Here is a 20,637-nt window from a genome sequence, read left to right on the forward strand (position 1 = left end):
TAAAACAACAAAAGCTTAGAAACCCTTTCCACAGTCTGCATATCTGACAAGACGAGACTCATGAGGAAACGGTGCTGGTCGAGACGCTTGATTTATTTATTTATTTTTTGACTATTTTAAAAGCTTTGGCAACAAATTACGTTAACTATATTTCCTTTGCTCAAAAGATTTAGACCTTTTCTCTTAAAAAAAAAAAATGTAAATAAAAAAAAAAAAACGTTACGCAAAGACAACAGCTCATGATATAGAGTGATTTAATACTGGCTTATTGACACGCTTCATTTAATCAATGACAAAACTACACATGCGATATCTGCAAAGAAAACAGCTTGTTGGCTTTACAAAGGTACATAGCAACCAAATTTACTTTGGAGATTAAGATGTGAAAGTTTGAACAGAAGGGAAGTTTGCTCGTTTAAGGGCTTCCCAACCTGAGTACATATTTACATTTACACACCTCTTCAAACGTTCGTTGGATTGAAGGAAAACTTTATTTTTCATGTTTGATTGATAAAGATAAATAACACAGAGCAGCTTCAGTGCTCCCTTTCAGGTCCGTGCACCATCACTCCACGAAAAAAAAAAGACATTTCATTATTGGTAATTTGATGATGGTGTTCATTTGAGTTGAAATCTGGTACATGCAAATGTATGAAAATGTGCATCATTTTCATACGGCTCCATGGACATGGTCATCCTGAAAGAGACCTCCCGATTCAGGATAGAAATGTTTCAGCTCGGGATAAAGTGGTGACTCGGAACAGCTTTGAATCCATTTGAAGAGCCCTTTTCTCTCTAAGTGGACTCAAACAATGTCAGCAAAGCAAGGCATTGTTTGATTCCCAATCTCCCATTGTTAGAAGTAAAGGGTTCAGGTTTTTCCCTTAAAGTCGTCACCCGACTGTATGTTGTTGTGTCTACGCGGTCCACTTGTTGATATGAAGACTGATGGATGCTAATTGAAAACAATCACGTAACCCCCCCACTATCCCGGTTACAAAAATGCAGCAGAATATGGGACAAAGAACATCTAAGACTTAACAATTTTAATCATACGAGGATAAGAACACTTACAGTCATGACGACCTAAAACACATCAGACAGAAATAAACAAAACACTGCGGACAATCATCAACACGTCAGCCGATGTATTCAGCCAGCTGCTGGAGCTGTTCACAGTGCTTCACAACCTCGGGCAGAGCCAGCAGAGTCTGTACGATGAAAAGGAAAAGAAGTCAATAATCCAAACACATTACCGACAGAAGATGAAAAGAGAGTTAAAAGGAGGAAAAGGAATCTAAATATCTCTCACCTCTCTGACTTTATTGATCATGTGGTTTAAAATCTGAAGCTCGTTCTCACTCTTCTGTTGGTTTGTCTGATGGATGATTTGCTGTAAGAGACGATAAACCATCAAGAACAACCTGGATTAGTGGACCGTCTCAAAATAACCGAATTGGGACCCTCAAATGTTTTACCTTTCTATTTTTAATTTTTTTTAAGACAATAAAGAAAGGTGTTGGCATCTAGTCAGGAATACGATATGATTTGTGCTTACGTGTCTCTTAGCCCGTTCAAGGAGTTTAACTCTGGCCTGCTCCGCTTCCTGAAGACTTGACTTTAATCTCTCCACCTGGGGATCAAATCCAAGATATAAGGGACGACAACGTTTAAAAGGTGCCAAATGTTCCTCGAGACCAGACTGAAAATTACGAGATGCAGGAAAGGATTGGTTATTAACCAACGATCGCATAATGAATACGGTTACCTCTTTCAGTAACTGGATCTTCTCTTCCATGTTAGCCGACTGACCGCCATCTTTCCGCAACTCCTCCCAAAGGAACTGAGACTCAACTTTCGACTCCTGAAGAGCGCGGCGAAGCTCAGCCACATCCTTTTTCAATTCCTGGGGGGAAATTTTAAAAAGAAAATTAACATTAATACAAACATTTGAAGAAAGGCCTCTCCCGGAAGAGTTTTTTTTTTTTAAACGGTTATTCGCATCTGTTGCCTTACACTGTTGCCAGTCTTGTGTTTATTTAGAATTTCCTGCGTCTCTTGAACATCTGCCATCAACTGAGTCAACGTTTTCTCATCCTGTGGGGAAGAAAAAAAAAAAGAAGAACATTAACGACAGTCAGCAGTCCTCTGTACCGGCTTTAACTTGGTTGGGCATCACACAGATGTGGTCAGGACTGAGGAGGCCTCACCTGAGTGTTCTGCAGCAGAGCCCGATTTCCTCTTTTAACCACATTATTCAGACGGCTGAGTTGATGCTTCAGCTCAGACACCTCAGCCTGATGTCGGTTGCTCGCGGCCTGTTGCTCCACCTGCAGGCCACAGCTTGAAAAGCACACGACAAGTTTTTAAAAAGGGAAAAAAAAAAATGCATGATGTGCATTGTTTTTTAATTTTGTAAAGAAATACGTTTACAAATTTTCTATACAAATACGTTTCTTAGGCCATAAAAATGATATTTTACTCGAACGTTAAAAGGAATACAGTGACAATTCGAGGAGATATACTTCATTATTTCTAAAGCATCCGTTTTATTAGATTTCTTAATCTTTACCGATAACCTATAAAAAGGTCAGGAGTCAAAACGAATAAAAAGATAAAGCACAGACCGTTTAATTCATCCTTATTACATTTAGGCTACGTTCAGACTGCGTGTTGAGGGTGACCCAAATCAGATTGTTTTTTTCTTCTCTCACATGTGACTCAGATCTGATGTTCTCACAACAGTGAGAGCAGCACAGGTCATATGGAATGTGGTCACAAATCGGACACAGATTGCATTTTTTGCAATGCAACCTCAGTCCATACATTCAAATCGGAATTCATGCGTCACTCTCGATCAACATTTGTCCCAATTCTGCACAGACGAAGTCACCACACATGACGGACGAGAGCACAGACGTTAACTAGTGGAGGACCAGCGAGGTGCCGGTCTTTATAAGCATATAAGCATTTGGGGGAGGATAATTCCTGTATCTAGTGATGCCGTTTCTGGCTCATGCGCATCATGACGACGTTGTTTTTTTGCACATGCGCGTTGGTTCAGTATGGTGAGCCGTTCACACTGAAATCTGATATTGGCCACGTTAAAAAGAGTAATGTTAACAAATCAAATTCTTAATATATATATATATATATATTTTTTTTTATTATTTTTATTTTTTTTTTATTTTTTATTTTTTTTTTTTTAAATCAGATCCGAGTAGTAAATCCAACTTCAGTAAGTTTCCTGCTGAACAAAATGTCAGTCCCGTATACTAATCTTAACATCACAAACCAAAAAGAAACAACAGTTAGTTCTGATTGTGTTGGAAAGATCTTGGTATCTCATTACTGAACAAGTAAGTTGATCTTTTTAAAGTTGCTGGACAAAAACGATCTATGAAATTTTAATCAATCTAAGCAGATAACTGTAACCTTAAACACGTCAGTGAATATTTAAAGAATGACCTCCCACCCCCACCATACACACCAACACTCACATGGAGCTGTGCAGCTCCTGCAGCTGAGCGTCTTTGCGCTGCTGTACCGTCTTCAGCGTGCTGATGAGCTCTGTGACAGTGCTGCCCAGGCCAGAGAGCAGCTCTGTCACACTGCTCTGCTCTTCTTCCTCTTCTTTAACCACGACTGTGTCCATATTCTGTTTTGGAGTGAGGGCTGAGATGCGGGTGAAGGCGCTCGTCTCACTGAACAAAGTTTCTCTCTGTGGCTCCGATGCATCTGAAAGGGGAAAAAAAAAACGTACAATTTCACTTGTTCACCGATTTTACTATCATCCTTGCACCATGCACCAATTTGCACTTTCTACTTTTAGCCTTAACCTATTTTTTGTCTATTTTTGTACTTTTTGCACTTAAGAGAAGCGAGGTGTAACCGGAGTCAAATTCCTCGTGTGTGTCCACATACCTGGCAATAAAAAGCGATTACCTTATGAAATTTTGTTAGATTTTTTTCCTATGCAGTTGCACGCTGTTCAATTCTAAAGCTCCTTGTCCCCAGATGCTAGCAGAGCAGATCAATAACCGTCTCAAAATCACTCTGAAGTTATAGTGATTTAAAAATGGTGGAAGATACTAGCAGAGGACCATAGGTCATAAGACTGAAAACGAATACTGTGATACTTATCATGGGCTTTTTATTTTTATTTTCAAAAGGCACTCAGTGATGCTAGTTTTCACCAGTCCAAAAAATAAAAAATAAAAAAAATACACGCAAATGGAAAAGTACATAATTAGATCAGCTCTCACCCTCTGCAGAAATACATGTTTGGAGGGTTAAACTGAAGCTTATTTTATATTAATAAGGCATCAAAACCGATGGATACATTTTTACCTATTCAGGCCTGTAGGGGTTTACCAAGCATCACTTTTTCTATTCAAAGTTGCTAGTTGTGTTTAGAAATGCAGAAACTGTCAGAGTTGGTGCTTTTATGAGCATATAAACTAATATGTTTAGTTTTTCTGTGAAGAGAACTGACAAATGAGGCGAGAGTAAGTACCTGATCCAGTAGGCGTGTCCGTTTTTTCGTCTTCCTTCTCCTCGGCAGTTAACGCCATCTTGATGCCGTCGACAAAGGAGCTGGAGGGCTGGTGACCCTCCACATTGTGGAATAGTTGAGACTCTTTATCCTTTTGTGGGTCTTGTTTCTGGAGGGAGAGACATGTCTACCAATATTGAAAGTGCTTTCAGCGGTACATGGTATACTGCATCCGTATTATAATAATAATACATTTTATTTTTTTTAAAGCGCCGTTCTCAACACTCAAGGACACTTTACAACACATTAAAAACGCACTAAATAAAATAACACAGATATAAAACAGATGATATAAACCATGATGAGGTTTGAAACCAGAGATTGAACATTTAAGCCTTTCTAATAAATGAATGATATGTGCTCCAAAAGCCTGTTTTCACTCATGGACAAAGACTATTAAACACGTGTATTAAATAGAGCTGATGCATTTCCACATGAAATACTGCAAAAAGTTTGCTATGGAACACACATTCTTGTTTTTAAATCACTTACGATGGCAGAGAAGGCTCCTACATATCCATAATGACTGTTTTTTAGCTTTGAAACCATTACTCTTTGCGTGCTGCTCCATCTACATTATGTAAACATGAGTGCATGCTACAGTCTGTCAAACAACGTAGTAAACACTGCTCAAGATTTCCTGTAGCAAGTTGTGCTACAATACTCTACGTTACCTGGACGTCGAGAGCAGCTTGTAGCTCATTGGCCAGTCCTCGCAGAGTATGATGCAGCAAAGTGATTTCAGTGACCGCCTGAGCCATCTTCTCTTTGAGCTCCAGCTGCGTTGCGTCGGCTGTGGATCTTGTGGTTTCCAGTTCTTCACGCAAATTCTTGTTCTCAAGCCTGCAACACACACACATTCGCCATCATTCAGCGTGTTAAAACAACCTCTGCATAATTTGTGGTAAGATCAGTACATTTATTTAAATGTTTGTTTTTGTTTTGTTTTTTAAAAGACACAAATTAAACACTCTATATTAACTCTAAATTAAACAACAAAGAAATCAGAGCTCCAGAGTGAACTAAAAACATCAACTAAAAATCAATCACTAAATGAGGGATTTGGAGAATCTATGGAGTCTGGAGTCTATGAAGAGTGAACTTTAACCACTCAACTCGCTACAAGGATAGGGGCAGTAAGCATATAGGAACTGCCATTATTACCCAAAATCACACTCAAATCTGCCCACAGCTGTCTGAACAGAGATGTTCCGAACTGTTGTGTTTTGGCATCAAACAGTTTGTCAAGACGGATCATCTCGACTCATCTACAAAACTGCATGAGACACAATCTGCCTCGACCAGCGAGATTTTTGCTGTTGGCCCCAAAACTGCTAGTTGAAACAGTGAGTTCTACTTATGGAAATAATTAAGATACAGGATTGATCATCCTTTGCATCACATTGGAAAGTGCAAATCGATTTTGATACATGACAAGAGAAGAAAAGAAATATACCGTGGAAATACTGTGATAGACACATAAATAAGAATATCAAATTAGGCAAAGGCTAAAAAAGAAAGAAGACAGGAGTGCGGTTAACTTAAACTTACTGAAGTTTACAAACTTCCCCATTCAGGTCTTCACACTGGATGTTTCTCTCCCTAAGCCCCTGCAGGTTTATACTCAGCTTACGCTCGCTCTCAGTCACCTGCTCCCTCGCCAACTCATTCTCCATCTGCAGAAACTAAGGCACACAAAGGGAACGGGTTAAACTCAGAAATTCTCAGTTTAATCAACATCACATGCTGTCATGATGAATAAGTCTAACATTTCAGATCAACAGTCGGACAAATTGCAGTAGATGTGCTCTTCAGAGTTAACTATTTTAGGGGGATTAAGAAAGAAAATGGAAGTGAAATAAAAAAGACTTAAAGCTCCCTGCACCCTGAGGAAGGATTACACTCAGCGTTTTTCTCCATATACACTTTTCTTTGGGAAACTGCTCAGATACATTAACGGCTCTGTGAGTACATCTGACACACAGTAAAAAAAAAAAAAAATTGTCTAACTATTAGAAGGTTTGATGTGTAAGATGAGGTGATATCTAGTGGCGGAAATTGTAATCTACTAAATGTCTTCCCACCTCACCCCAAACTACACACTTAACATGAAGGACGCGCTTCCAAAGCCAATGTTTGCTTTGTCTTTTCCAGGTTAACGTAGTTAATAAGCAGTGCATTATGGGAAAGAGAAAAGGAGGCTGACATGATGTCTTTGGGGCTAAACTGCTCATTCAAAGGTCATAAAAACACAACAGTTCTCCTTTTCATATGATCGTACTCTACCGATTACACAGTTACAAATATATTGCATTTCTTCCAACAGATTACCCTCAGTGTTACACTGCAGTACTTTAAATTGGAAAAATCTTATCTCAATGTGGGGCAGTGCATAGACTCCGTCTAGGCTTCTGTCTCAAATAAACATATCAATAGCCGCTTTCGGACAGAGCCGTTCTAAGAGCGGTGCTCCTCGAATTGCATTTTGATAACTGCCCTTCCCCAGCGGAACTGTTTCAGTTTGCATTCGCACATGAGTCGGGACTGATGCGGCGCAGCCGTCTGCGTCAGTGACGTGTTACTTTAGCGCCACACTCAACAACAAAACAAAACAAAACCCGCGAAAAGGAAGGAGAGAAGAAAAATGGTCATGGTCTGTATGATGGTGATATTAATCATGGACGATCACATCGGGCGTCTAAAATCGAGGCTGGAAGAGCTCACAGAAAGAGGCAGGACATGAAGGATTGAGCGCAGGCGATACTTCTTTGTTTCATGAAGAAAGGAGAGCAGAGCGCCGCAGACAAAGGAGACAACGTGTAAGTTTAACTTATTAAACACGCGCAGGTTGTGCCGTGACAGCATGACATGGGGCGTAGCTACCGACCACCAAACACCTCCGTCAGATGTGTTCCTATAGAACCCTGAACAGACCCAGCCTCGGAGAAGGAGCTAAGATGGTTATAGGAACTGAGGACGATGGTCCCGAGTTCCTGTATGTCCGAATGCGGGAGAAAACGGCCCCGTGGATTAAAAGGTTATAAGAACTGCCAAAGGTTCCTACAGTCCGAATGCGGCTAATATCAGCCCATTCTGTGCATATCGAGTCCTAAAACCTCCAGTTACAATCATAGCTGCAACCAGCTCATGTCAATAATGATCAAAGCAGTCTACCAGGGAAAGCGCAAATCAATGCATAGCAACAAAATAGCAGGTCTGCTGATAATCAGGAGATGAGTGACTCAGATGCAGCTTGTTTCTTGTTATAAAACAGGACGTAAACCTGAGCCTGAGTACCTGTTCAGGTTTCAATGCACAAATCAATGCACTCTTTGGTTCAGAGTTCTCCGTGAGAATCAGGTAGCATATAAGCGAGGAGAAGAAGGTAAAGCCTCACGTGTAGCCAAATGATAATAAGGAAAACGTTTTGGACTAACTAAACAGCCAGCTGTATCAGCAGCCTACGTACCACCCCCTGATGTCTGTAGACAGCTGTTTTTAACCGTTATATACCTGCCTTCCTTTGCCCTCGAATACAATGCAGGTGAAAATGAAACAAAACTTTTTTTTTTTTAAAGAAACAAAACAAGAGCTGCAAAATGTTTTGGTACAAAAGCCCTGAGTCCTGCTTAAAGACTGAAAGCCTTCTAAAGATTTCTTCCAGTCAATTAAGAATAACGTGGTTTGACAGACGTTCTGACAGCTCCGTCCGGTGTGAGCACCATAAGAACAGCAACCATCAGCCATGTCAAGCACAACAGTTAAGACTTGTTTTTTATTGTTGTTTTTTTAAGTAAAATGTGATCCAAGCTCAGTAAATCACTCCGAGACTCATAAATACATATCCAACACTGTGTCCATGCCTTTTTAGGGGCTTCATTACCAATTTACATCCATGATAAATATCTGGTGTAATATCATTAATACCAAAACAGCTTGTGCCTGACACAAAGAGATAGTAAAACTGCTCCTTAGAATATACAAAAGATTAATTTGCACTCAGCCTTTAAGAGCAATAAGAATTATTCACAAGAGAAAGTAATGGGGCACAATAGACTTTCAAAAAAGAAAGAAAAAAAATCCAAAAGCCACCATAAAATTGACCAATATACATCACAAGCTAACCTCGTTCATTTCCCGCACGCCGCCGAGTTGTGCACAAGCATCCTGGAGTTGTTGGATCTGGAGCCTCTGAGACTGCGAGAGGTTCTGCAGCTGGCTGAGCTGCTCCTCGCTCTGAGCTAGAGTCTGACTCAACTCACACGCACGCTGCTCTGACTCACCCAGAGATGCCTCCAGCCTGGATAAAATCAAATACAGCAAAAGTAGTTGGTGGACCTACTGGAATATTTGTAAAGATGTTGCAAGGAGCCTAATACAACAAAACTCCCCGTCAACTCTATTCATCTGGCATCATAAACAGTTTAAACGCTCCCAAAAAACACATTTCCTTATACACGCTCCGATTTTACAAAACTGGACCGTGCTTGCTTTGTACTTAAATGCCAATATTGACACCGCTTACTGATTTGCTCTCTCGTTGGCTTGCTGGATGTCTTTCCATGACTGCTGCAGCCTGGAAAAGAAACCGTTTTAAGAACATGTTACGCCGCAGAGCATTTATGCGTCTGGGATTTTATGAACACGTAAACTGTGGAGCAGCATTTGTTGATTCAATTCTGAATCGTATTTATTCCATCAATAAACCCTCCCGGCGTGGCGGTCGTACTTTGTGTTCTCAGCAGCCAGGGCCTGCTCCAAGAAAGTGTAGGAAGCCAAGGTGGAGGAAACGGTGGAGGACAACTCTGTCGCCTTCATCTCTAGCTGACGCGCTGCCTCTTCTTTCTCCGTTAGCTTCTGTCGCAGAACACCCATCTCTGAAATGTAACGAGAACTGTTTAGAAATGCTTATCTTCGGGCTGATGATGATTTTTTTTTTAAGAAAGAGTAAATAAAATAACCAAAGAACACTCAAAATATTAATTTATTTACCTGATGTCAGAATCATCACCTGCAGATTTAAATCACCAATCTGCTGTCTGGCAGTTTGGAGATTCGAATGAGTTTCGTTCAACTCTTCTTCAATCTGTGGAGTAGCACGCTTGTTGGAAGGGTAATAATTCGACTATTTATGAGACAAGTAGAAAAGAGGCGCAGGGAACGCTGGTCCAACTGAAATTAGAAGCAACTGACCTGCTCTCGCTCTTCAATGGCTCGGTCTCTTTCAGAAATATGTTCATCTCTCTCTCTTAAAGCAGTAGCTGCCTTCTCATTTAGCGTCAGGAGCATGGGAGCAGCTCTCTTCAAAAGGCCTCTGACGGCGCAGAGCTGTGAGAAGGTGGCCACACAAAAGCAACAGCATTATGAACCTGTTTACATTTAAGACCGAGCTATGAATACTGTCCACATTCAAAGGTGTGCTGCTTCGGAAACAAGTTTATAGGTATAGCGACATGCCTCGGGTGTGTACATAGTCTACAGTTAAAACACTAAACATACTTCATTCATCAAACTGTAGTGGTCATTCATGGTTTGGGACAAAAGCTCAGAGGCTGAACCCAGTGTTTCATCGCAGGCCTCGTTTAATCCAACCTGCATTGGGAGAGAAAATGAGATACTGAGATAGATAAATGACTGTACCGCAGAGTCGTTAAACTTTGCCTGATCTGTGTACCTGCTCTGGGTAGGTTTGGTTTAGAGCAGTCAGGAGTTCTTGCTGAGAGCCCACGCATTTCTCCAGCGTTGAAATTTCTGCAGCACAGTGCGTCCTCAGTTGTTCCATCGCACTGAAAGCCTGTGAACAGACGACACGACACACAGATAATACTCCTGGAATGGGAAATGCTTCAAAAATATCACATGTAGCACAATAAAAATAATACACCATAATAGCACAAAAACTGAAAAAAAAAATTGTGCTTACAGCCTCCTTAGCTGTCAAGGCCTCTTCCATTTGATTCCTCATGTCATTTCTTTGGTGAAGAACTTCTTTTACCTTCTGCTTCATTTTTGTCTGCGTCTCCTTTGATTTCTCAAGAAGAGACTTCATGTGTCCATACTAAAACCACAGAAGAATGCATAATAACTTACTTACTAAAAAAGTGTTGCCTGAGGTCGTCAGATATGGAAGACATGTTTACATACGTGTGAAACAAGGCTTTGATGGTCCTCTTTGACAGCGTCACCCATCGCTCTCATGTTAGAGAGAGCAGCATCTGTGTCACTACTCAAAGATTCCTGTTGGGATACGCGCACTTCGCTTTTATTAAAGAACACAATCGTGCTTCTAAATTTAAAGAATTGAAAAAAAAAAAAAAACTTTCTTCATATACTGATATATATAAAGATAGAAATCTTAAGATAGAAATCTTTAAACATAATTTTGCCAAATTTAAGCAACATAAACCAGGGGTCATGGGACCGCTGATGTCTCACCAAAGTCGCCCTCATGTCTTGCATGCACTGCATCAGGTTCTTCAGAGAACTTCCATCATGCTCCAACTCGCTAATCCTGCTCAGAGCCTCCATATACAGGTCTCTGTACATTGTGGTCTATGGAAAACACAACAAATAACTACTTAAAAATGATGGCACCTACTGTATGAAAAATAAAATCAATGGAACTCTATGAGGCATTACCACAGGGTAACATGACATTTTATTACTACATGTTACAGCATCACTGTGGGCAATATGTGCTCATACCTGACTGAGTTCAGTGTGATCTGTCTGCACTAGTTTCTCTCGGAGGTCTGAAGGAGCAGGGCCTGCAGACGCACATCCTTGAGCCCTGGCTGAAGCCAGCTGTTGCACCAGGGCTTCAACCATGATCATGCTGGACCTCAGCCTCTGCTCCAGCTCCGTTCTGGGAAGATGCTCTAAAATGCCTGGAGGTAAACTGAGGCCACATTGAAAGAAAGGAAGAATAGTGAGAGGCAGCTTAAAGCCAAATCATTGAAGTAAATACATTTTTAGAAAGAAAAACACTCACTTCCACAGGAGGGGGTCAGTCACAGTGCAGGAATCAACAACAGAGAATTCCCTCTTCCTCTCAAAAACACCAGATGTATTGAGGCTGTGGTCTATCAGTTTCACAGGACTGGTGCCCACACAAACACTGTGGGATTCTACAGGAGTAGCTCTCTGTGATGGGGCCATGGAGGCAGCAGGAGGGAGAGCAGAGGCAGGGAAAACAGAAGCGCCCATTTTTCCAGACACCAATATGAGGTAATCTAACATCTGCTGAAGTTGCTGCTGAAGTTGACCCTCGGGAATCAATGGGTTATCCATATCAGGCTTTTCAACCTCAGGCACTTCACAGAGCTTCTTCCCCGAATCGTCATCCTGTTTTGTGACAGAGTTAAGCAGTGCTGTGGAGTTGAACAGAGGACGGGGCATGGGGCTTTCAAGGTGCTGCGCCCACAACCCGACAGGGTCATTGTTAACGGGAGCCACCAAGCTTCTGTCAGCCTCGAGAACAGAATCATAAGCAAAGAACTGGTCTTGAATCAAACCCCCATGACCCTTAAATAAAGACAGAGAGGCTCTCTTGACAACAGGACTGAGGATTCTCAACTGCAAGGCTGAGGCAACTGCGGGACACTCTGCCAGGAATTTTAAAACATCTTGGTGGTCCTCTGCAGGAAGCCTTTCTGAAGATGAACCAAGAGCACTGTCTTTTGCCTTGCTGGATTCAGGGGGTCCACTTGAGGGAAACGCTTGCGATACATAATCGCCCTGATGTTGCTGCACTCCGATGTGCATAGAACTCTCTGTTGAAGCAACAAGATGGCTGCAGTTGGGCACATCAGCAGTACAGGCCACCCCAGGCAATGCACTGTCTTCAGGACATATTGTATTCTCTGGTATTACATGCATATGACACTTTGGAGTTTCCTCTTCCAAAATCTTTAAAGACACGTTAGACGGGGAAGATGCACATTTAACTGGGAGCTCAGCATCAGCCACAACCTCCCCATTCTCCAAGTGGTCGTCGGGTTGTTCATAGTCGCCTTGAATACAATCCTGTGTAAATGAAGTAGAAACATTTTCAACCAGGGTTTGACAGTTTACACCCTGGTCCTGAGATGGAGGAGAGGTCATCTCTGACACCTGGGTATCGTCTGTTTTTTCAGCCTCACCTCCAGCTGTAATGACAGAGCGGGATGCCACATGCTCCGCTTCGAGACAATTAGGTACTATCATGCTTTTCTGCTCAACTCCTACAGCTTCAGTGCAGCACGGCAATGGATTCTGGGTCATGGAAAGGTTGCAGGTTGGTGAGGAATCATTTTTAATGTTACAGTATGGATGATCTATACGATCATTAGAGTTTTGCAAATCATGGTCTTCAGCTAAAACGCTTGGATCCATACTGTAATTGAATGACTCACTGGTGGAAACAGTGTGATGAAATGGTAAAGGGACAGTCTCATCTGCAAGTTTGGAGCCTCCTGAAATTTCAATCTCACCTCCGGTGCAGTTTAATGACTTAAAGGTTACATCACTCAGTCCATTAGCTGGCATTTCAGACCCATTTTCAACCCCATTTGGGGATCCAAAAAAGGTGCCGTTGACAGGAACGATCCCATTTTGATGATCAGCATTTTGCATTTGACACAGCTGGGCATGGTCATCAGAGCAGTCAGTTAAATTTGTACTGTTGTCTTGTGACAGATCATGAAGGTCTGCCATGGGCAGAAGAATAGTCTCATCTTGCATTCTTGTGGCATCTGAAACTTCCACCTCTCCTCCATCACAGACAAAAGATCTCAAAGTAACTTGTTTCTCTTCACTGCAGTCGGAGAGAAGAACCTGTGTGGTTTCTTTATCATCCACCTGACCAAAAGAGAGTGCAGGGTTAGGCATTTCACAGAGACTTGGCGCACGGATGTCAACAGAATAGGGCTCTTTGACGTCAGGATTGTGATAGGGATGCTCTACGTGATCACAGCCCGACTGCTCCATCACACTGTGAGAGATGACGGTATCTTCTGTTCCACTGTTACATGAAGCTGCGTCTTCTGGAAGAATAATCCTCTCTTCTGCACACATTGACAATTCTGAAATCTCCACCTCGCCACCAGCACAAATAAAGGATTTAAATGTTACATCTCCAAGCCCACAAGCCATCTGGGTAGTATCAGTAGGGGGAGGACTGGTTTGTATCACTTTGGAAAATGAAGGAGAATGCACAGGGGGCTCTGGGTCACAGAAAGGAATGTCAACCTGAGAGAAATAAACGAGAGACAAGTAAGAAAAAGCCACAAAAAAAAGCTGAAAAGAAGGAGAATGTCTAAATGTTCCTAAAAACTCACCATTGTCATTTTCACAGCATCGGTATCAAACTGTGGTTTTGACTTGAGTCTTGATGATTGAGTTGACAGGTGCTGAATCTCATTGCCCAGGCTTCTGAGAGGAGTGCGCTCTCCATATCTGCTGTGGGGCTAATATGAGCAAAGTTTAATTAATCATGGTTATTTGATGCTCACCAATAAGTTGACTGTGTTCGTGATAGAATACAAAAGTCTTACCAGGCTTTCCCCACTGGAACTTGACTTCCTGGAAGACATTACTCTGGAGTTCTCAGACACTTCATGTACGACTGTGAAGAGGAGGACAGGTTATCAGACCTAATTTTGCTTTTTGATGCAACTAATCTGCTGGGCAGTAAAGTGCTCGGGCATCTGACTGTAAAATGGGTTCACACCAATTCTGAGATATCCAAATAAAAATGTAACCCCATTTTGCTTGCATTAACCTTTCTTCCTGCTCACACTGTCCTACAAAATACTTTGTACTTAAGTTCTGTCATAAGACATGGAGGAATGAAATCATCAGCGCTCCTCCTGTAAAATCACGAGGCTTCAGAAGCCACAGTTCAGTTTTTCTTTGCTGAGCTCTTAGAGAAGGAATAGCAACAAAGAGAAAACGACTAGCTTTGAAAGGGAGCCTTTCAGCTACACTGTCACATTAGCTTAACTGTTGATTTTTAATTTGACTAAAAAAAATATATATATTTTAAATTTGTTTGTTTCCCCAACACTTCCTTCCGAACAAATTGGTTCAAACCCAGTGTCAGAAAACTATTTATTTGTTCAAAGAGGAATTTACTATGTGAAAACAAGCTTGAAAATGTGAATTCGTCATTTAAGCCAGTATTTTAAAAATAACAGTCAACGTCAACAAGCTAGCTTCCTGATGAATCATACCTCCCGATACTAGTTTTCGGGAACTGGGAGATGACTAGAATTAACTTTCAGACGCGTATGTACAAAAATGTATTAAACACCATAATAAAAAGGCACTTTATTTAACACACAACATGTTGCTTAGAATTACAAAAGTGACGTAGAAAGCAACTAATCAGTCAAGAGAGCATTACACAGACGTTAGCTGAGGCAACTTACGTTAGTCCAAGTTAGTCTGTGAACCTCTTACAAAGGCAACTTACGAACACTTACTTGTCGGAAACAGACAGTTAAACATAATAAAAAATACATTACCTTCCAAATGTAACCACTCAACCTCGAATAAAGACGAATAATTAGTAAACAAGTGTTTTACTAGGCTGCCATCAACCGCGTTTCATTCAAAAACACAAGTGTCAGCGGCGCTATTGGTCCATTTCTCTTCTTCTGTTAAGAAACCCACTGGGTGAACAGGTCCTTACCTACAACTCATTGCTGCCCTCAACAGGACTATAATGTCACTACAGCAGTGTATGTGTGTGTGTGTGTATGTACGTATATATATATGTACATATTATCTAATCTACATCAATACATATTCTCTACATTTGATTAAACAGAGCTAAAAACTATGTATTTTTGCTTTACTTATCTTGCTCTTAACAAGTAAAGGGTATACAGAAAACTATCACATTTTAAAATTCCCCCCAAAGTGTCTCTTCAGCAAAGCACACAGGGTAGGTAATTTTGTCCTAAAGGTTGTGGGGCTTTTTCAAATCTGATTATTGATGATTCTCTCCGAGGGCGTTTTTAAGGCCATGCTTTAAAAGGTTGATAGCTTGTAAAAAATTTGTACCAGAATCATAAATAGGAAGTGATATTTCTAAGATACATCATTTACACACCATCTTAGCTTTCTATCTTAAGTGCATACAACAAAAAAGGGGGAGAAAAAAAGTTTTGAAATGTTTTATTTGATTAATCTAATGTCCAAATACAAGTTTGTCCACACAGAAATTGCATAAAAATATTAAGGCGAGGAACATTTGACAGAATCTCTTTGTGACACTCTCCAGTCCCAAAGCCTTCACTGAAACGTGTTCTCACACTGAGGCAAAGTGGCGCTCAACAGGTCGGACCTGCAGTACTTCAGCGAAACCTTGTCCAAACCAGCAGGTGATGTCAGCCGTGTCGAGGGTGAAGAAGAAGAGTCTGTCTCTGCAGCGACTCCTCCTGTACACTGACCTGGGGTCTGCCGACAGCACGCCCTTGATGGCAGCTGCAGCCTCCTCTGGACTACGCAGAAACTTAAAGCCGGGTCTGTCACTTTCAGAGGGTCCTGTGTGAGAGAAACTGTTTTGGGTTTTTTTCTCTGCTCTGTTATGGATGACTGCTCTCCAGTTAATCTCAATCACAACGGCACCCTCTTGTGGCGAGAAATACATGAGCCTCGGCTCTGCTAACTGTGGGTCTTACCTGACAGGTGTGAGGGAAGGAATTCTGCCAGCTGCTTCTCAGCATGCGGAGTGAAGCGCACATCCAAACTGGCAACAGGAGGCTCTCTAATCCAGCCAGCAATGGTTGTGTAGGCCTCTTCTCCATAGCAGGGGTGGTCCACGTTGAGCGCTGATGGATTAGGTTTTGCAGAATCGGAAACTCGGGACTTGCTCTCACAACCATGTTGTGACGTGTCCTCCTGGGTCACAAAGGTCTCTACCTCTACCAGAAAATTGCGAAGATCTTTTGACTGAAGAAACTGTTCACTGATGCCAGTTTCAGATTTATCTTCTGAGGCGAGAATCCCCACATCATCCTCCATTCTTTTTATGTTAAACTGAGCGTCTGTGTCTGAGTCTTCATTAAGGTTTAGGATGCTCGTCTCCTTGTTGAGCGACATGATCGTTCCATTCTGTTGGTCTGTGTCTGAGTCCTGCTGGAGTAAGTCCAGATTAATCCTGGTGTCAGGGGAGTCATACTGAGGAATGTAGGGTTTGATGTCCAGGACAGGCGTGCCAGCGATCATATCAATGTCCAACAGATGTACTGTGTCACCTAGAAAATAAAGAAATAGACTTGTGTCTTTCAAAACATATTTATCTTATTCTCCAATTAATATCACATCTGATAGTAGAACATTTAGACTGACGGATGGTTAAAGGTGTTAGAAATTTGACCATCAAAAGCCCCATGTAGATGGGACTAACATTACAGGAGGGCGTTGAGCATTAAAAAATTGTGGGATGCAACAGATGAGCAACAAAATGGTGAGGGTTGCGTCAGGAAGGGCATCCGGCGTAAAAAATGTGCCAAATCAATGATGCGAGATCAACTCACTGTGGGAAACCCCTGATAAAGGGAGAGGCTGAAAGAAGAAGAAGAACAGATGAGCAACGGGTCTGCAGGAGCAGTCAACAGACAATGGCACAACCTATGTGTGGCTGCCATGTTATCCCCTCATTGGATAAGCTTTTTGCTCTCTTCACAGATTAAAAGGGGCCTTGGTTCTTCTTCATAAGACATGAGGTTTGCAGGGGGGGGGCAAGTTTTTTGGGGAGTCTCTTAAAATTTTGCCAGGCATTTCTAGCCAGAGAGCAGTGAAAACTTGAGAGAAATTGAAAGAGAGAAAAACCCTATTTTGTTGCTCATTTCATACATAATTCGCGATATGAAATGTGAAGAAAAAACAGAATAGTGTCAAAATATTGTAACCCCTTAAAAAAAAAAAAAAAAAAAATCTGCAAATTATCATTTAGAGGAAGCTTTTCTCTTTTTAAGAGGAACCAAGCCTCCTTTGGTGTGTAATGTTAAAATTGGTGAAAGGCTGCTGTGCTCTGCTAATTATGTAATTATTATTATTATTATTATTATTATTATTATTATTGTGTTTACAAAGTGTCTGAGAGGAATCCAAAAAAAATGCCCCCCTCAGTTCACAGGTTGTATGCATGACTTGCTGTCTGGTAATTACAAGCTCACATGTTCCATTTAAAGGCAGTGAATGACACATCCTCAAGTTACATCATTTCTTACGAAAGAAATAGCCTGAGTAACGTTATCTAATGTTATGTTGCTCACTAAACAAGTCAACTAACTACACAGCTACCGTAGCTAGCGTTATGTGGCAGACAGCAATGGGGCATCTCAGTGGTGTTACTCATAGTCAGAACATCCATACTACGAGTGTGTTAAAGGTCCCCTTAATGTTTATAACATTAGCACACACATTAATTTGGAGGCTAGTAGGAGTCACTGGTCAGACTTTGTAGGAAGCCAGCTCTCTTTGGCATTAATGAGTTGCGCAGCAGCTAATGGAAGAAAGAAATCATGCTGTGTGGCAGTGAAAATGCTGTGTTACCAAGTACAATTACACTTAATGATATAAAATCTTTCTTTGGATTTGAAAATTGTTGGAAACATTAACACAATCACACAGGCTGCAAAACGTTGCTGTTCCATATCAAACCTTTTAATGAAGCTCACCTTCAATTTTGTCCAGCTTTGCGAGCGTCAGGCCCAAGGCGTTTGGTCGGTGTGGACTGCGTGTCGAGTACACACCGGCTCTCTGACCGTTCAGTCGAGGAGGCTTCACTTTGGCTTTGTAGCTCAGGTGCCCATTTTTGTGAAAGAGAAAAATGATCCTGGGAAGATTCGAAAAAGGAGAAAGAAGGTGACAAGAAATAAACAGTTGATACACAGTGGTGGTAAAATGAAACAAATGTTTGATTGAAGCTTCACAAAAAAAAATTACGATTTTTCAAATTCTGTTTTTATATATACATATATATATATATATATATATATATATATATATATATATATACATATATACATAAAGGGAAAAGGTGAAAATGCAACGGACCAACGACTATGTGTAACCTACCAGACATGAGAGTACTGCTCCAGGCCCTCCAGAGCATGCTCGGGGTTGTTAAAGACGCTCTGCCGGAGTCGCAGTTGTGCCCGCGACGGGCCACAAACCGTGGGCTGCCTAGGTGTCCCATTCTTCATGGAAAAACAGGAACTAATGTAACCAATCGGCACCGTCTGGATGTTTCCTGTAATATAGTACAATTAATAAAACTGTTTTGAATTCCAACTCGTTAACACAGATGGATCTTTTCCGTTACAAATTTAACAGCCCTGCTCTTAACCCATACTTAATGGATGGATTACAACCACACAAGATGAGTTTTCAGCTTCACACCATGTTCACAGATATTTCTCCAAATTCTCTCTCTCTCTTTTTTTTTTTTAGATTTTTAGCTATATTATGCAACATAGACGATGAAATCCCTCTTACCCATCTTTCTGTGACATGTGCAACCAGAACTTTTAATGGAAAACATCAACCTCAGTTTCAGCATGTCACACATTTGCTTTCTGCTCTTTTTTTAAACTAAACATTGGTTTGGTGGTGTGTGCTTTCCGCTCAGCTGTAAGGGGAGATGTGGGGCAGTGTTTCAGGAACAGTGGCAGGTTAAGACAGCTTGGCAGAGAGCTGTAACTTGTTGGGAATCAGCCTCTCTGTCTTTATCTGCAGTAGAGTGCTGAGGCGCCCGGAGGGCACGTCGCGCCAACAGAGCTGGACAGAGCTGCCAACATCGTTTACACGTCTACTTCCGAGCTCTTGTGAAAACGAGAAGGGAAAAAGTCCTTTCCAATTTTGCAGCGGAGACTTTGTAATGGACTTTGTGTTTGAATCTGCTGTGTGGGGCTGGAAAACAACCCCAACGCAGCCAATTCCTGCTTCTATTGGGTCTAAATGACTGAAAAAAAAAATCACTGCACTCTGTATTTACCAACGCTACTGTTCAGACTTTCTGTGTCAATTGAACACAACCCTTTAATTCTACATGTGTATTCAATTTCATTCTACACATGTAGAATGAAATTTTACATGTGTAGAATGTACACATGTACATTGTAGGTAACTGTGTTTAATTCCAAATTCTTATCAGCATGCTTTTCAATTTGTCACATTTGGAACAAAACAAAACTCTATTAATTTAAGAATTCATAGAGTACACAATTTACGTTCATACACAATTTGCTTGTGTAAATTGTCAACCAGCCACAGGTGCATCATATTTCGTTCAATATGTTTACATAAACTCCACTTTCATGTCAATAAGGTCTGATGCAATCTTGCAGTATTTAATATATATTTTTTTAAATCCTCTACTTTGTACCTTTGAGTAAATATGTTATAAAGACTTTTAATAGGGACCTTGCTCTAATCCAGCCCGTGGTGATGGTGAACACGGTGACGGTGTTAGTTCCTTTTTATCTTCAGAGGAGCCAATCCTTGACACAGCGGCCTGAACAGAAGTCAGATGTTTGCGATGAGCTCTGACAGCGCTGTCCAGCATCTGCCTGTTGAACGGGGCGGGAAGAAAACAATTATAATGTGTGAGCACAAACTGTTATACAAGTTATTTGAGACTTTTGTGTCTGCAATCAGGTTGTAAACATACCTCAGGTTCTTGATTTCTTTTCGCATCACAGAAACCTGCTGGTTCAGTTTATTGATGTACTCGCCGCAGCAGTCACACGGAGGACTCATCTTCCCGATTTAAGTCAGATTTCAGTAATTTGGCGTTGAGCGGCAGCTCTTTTTAATTTTAAGTCACTGTCTGCAGACACGAACAACACACTGCGGAAGAAGCATGTGGGAGTTTTCTAAATGCGGAAGCAAATTTTCGTTTATATTGTTGGCCAACCAGGAGTGTTTCACGCGTAAAACCAACCACCCACAGCTCGTCTGTGACATTAAAACGCTCTCTCAGTTTATCATATTAAGCATATTAGGATTTGCTTTACATTACACATGAATAACACATCCATGCTGTAAAATTAATCGTTAGATATTTTTTATTAGAACTATACGCTAAT

General features: G+C 41.2%; 2 protein-coding genes across 3 annotated transcripts; both read right to left on the reverse strand.

The window, feature by feature from the left end:
• Positions 1-1,031: 1,031 nt before the first annotated feature.
• spag5 (sperm associated antigen 5) lies at positions 1,032-15,160 on the reverse strand. Its single transcript, XM_075463077.1, has 25 exons — positions 15,061-15,160; positions 14,089-14,159; positions 13,873-14,001; positions 11,547-13,783; positions 11,261-11,453; positions 10,991-11,107; positions 10,700-10,792; positions 10,479-10,613; positions 10,230-10,349; positions 10,055-10,147; positions 9,749-9,883; positions 9,548-9,641; positions 9,285-9,432; positions 9,081-9,131; positions 8,681-8,855; positions 6,107-6,240; positions 5,230-5,398; positions 4,517-4,664; positions 3,501-3,738; positions 2,211-2,343; positions 2,017-2,097; positions 1,769-1,906; positions 1,559-1,633; positions 1,313-1,393; positions 1,032-1,211 (listed from the first exon to the last, which is right to left on the reverse strand). The coding sequence occupies exons 2-25, from the start codon at positions 14,125-14,127 to the stop codon at positions 1,140-1,142; spliced, it is 5,028 nt and encodes a 1,675-aa protein (XP_075319192.1). The 5' UTR covers positions 14,128-14,159; positions 15,061-15,160; the 3' UTR covers positions 1,032-1,139.
• Positions 15,161-15,683: 523 nt separating this feature from the next.
• Positions 15,684-20,402, reverse strand: trmo (tRNA methyltransferase O). 2 transcript variants are annotated; one of them, XM_075464424.1, is made up of 6 exons: positions 20,220-20,402; positions 19,973-20,118; positions 18,626-18,800; positions 18,226-18,383; positions 16,222-16,797; positions 15,684-16,098 (listed from the first exon to the last, which is right to left on the reverse strand). In XM_075464424.1, exons 1-6 carry the CDS (start codon positions 20,306-20,308, stop codon positions 15,833-15,835), a joined length of 1,410 nt encoding a protein of 469 aa, XP_075320539.1. In that variant the 5' UTR covers positions 20,309-20,402; the 3' UTR covers positions 15,684-15,832. The 2 variants fall into 2 exon arrangements, with proteins under 2 accessions (XP_075320539.1, XP_075320540.1); XM_075464425.1 differs by having other exon boundaries at positions 15,685-16,084.
• Between the last annotated feature and the right edge of the window lie 235 nt (positions 20,403-20,637).

This window comes from Odontesthes bonariensis, chromosome 4 (genome assembly GCF_027942865.1).
Source record: "Odontesthes bonariensis isolate fOdoBon6 chromosome 4, fOdoBon6.hap1, whole genome shotgun sequence".
NCBI lineage: Eukaryota > Metazoa > Chordata > Actinopteri > Atheriniformes > Atherinopsidae > Odontesthes > Odontesthes bonariensis.

What these genes read in the sequence shown, in the direction of transcription:
- trmo (XM_075464424.1), bottom strand. Translation starts at nt 20,308, where the DNA reads ATGAGTCCTCCGTGTGACTGCTGCGGCGAGTACATCAATAAACTGAAC. An exon ending in ACGGGCTGGATTAGAGCAAG is followed by an intron (nt 18,801 to 19,972) that starts GTCCCTATTAAA and finishes ACTATATTACAG; the next exon opens with GAAACATCCAGACGGTGCCG. An exon ending in CCTTCCCTCACACCTGTCAG is followed by an intron (nt 16,099 to 16,221) that starts GTAAGACCCACA and finishes AACCCAAAACAG; the next exon opens with TTTCTCTCACACAGGACCCT.
- spag5 (XM_075463077.1), bottom strand. Translation starts at nt 14,127, where the DNA reads ATGTCTTCCAGGAAGTCAAGTTCCAGTGGGGAAAGCCTG. An exon ending in CCATTGAAGAGCGAGAGCAG is followed by an intron (nt 9,642 to 9,748) that starts GTCAGTTGCTTC and finishes GCTACTCCACAG; the next exon opens with ATTGAAGAAGAGTTGAACGA. An exon ending in AGATCCAGTTACTGAAAGAG is followed by an intron (nt 1,634 to 1,768) that starts GTAACCGTATTC and finishes TTTGATCCCCAG; the next exon opens with GTGGAGAGATTAAAGTCAAG.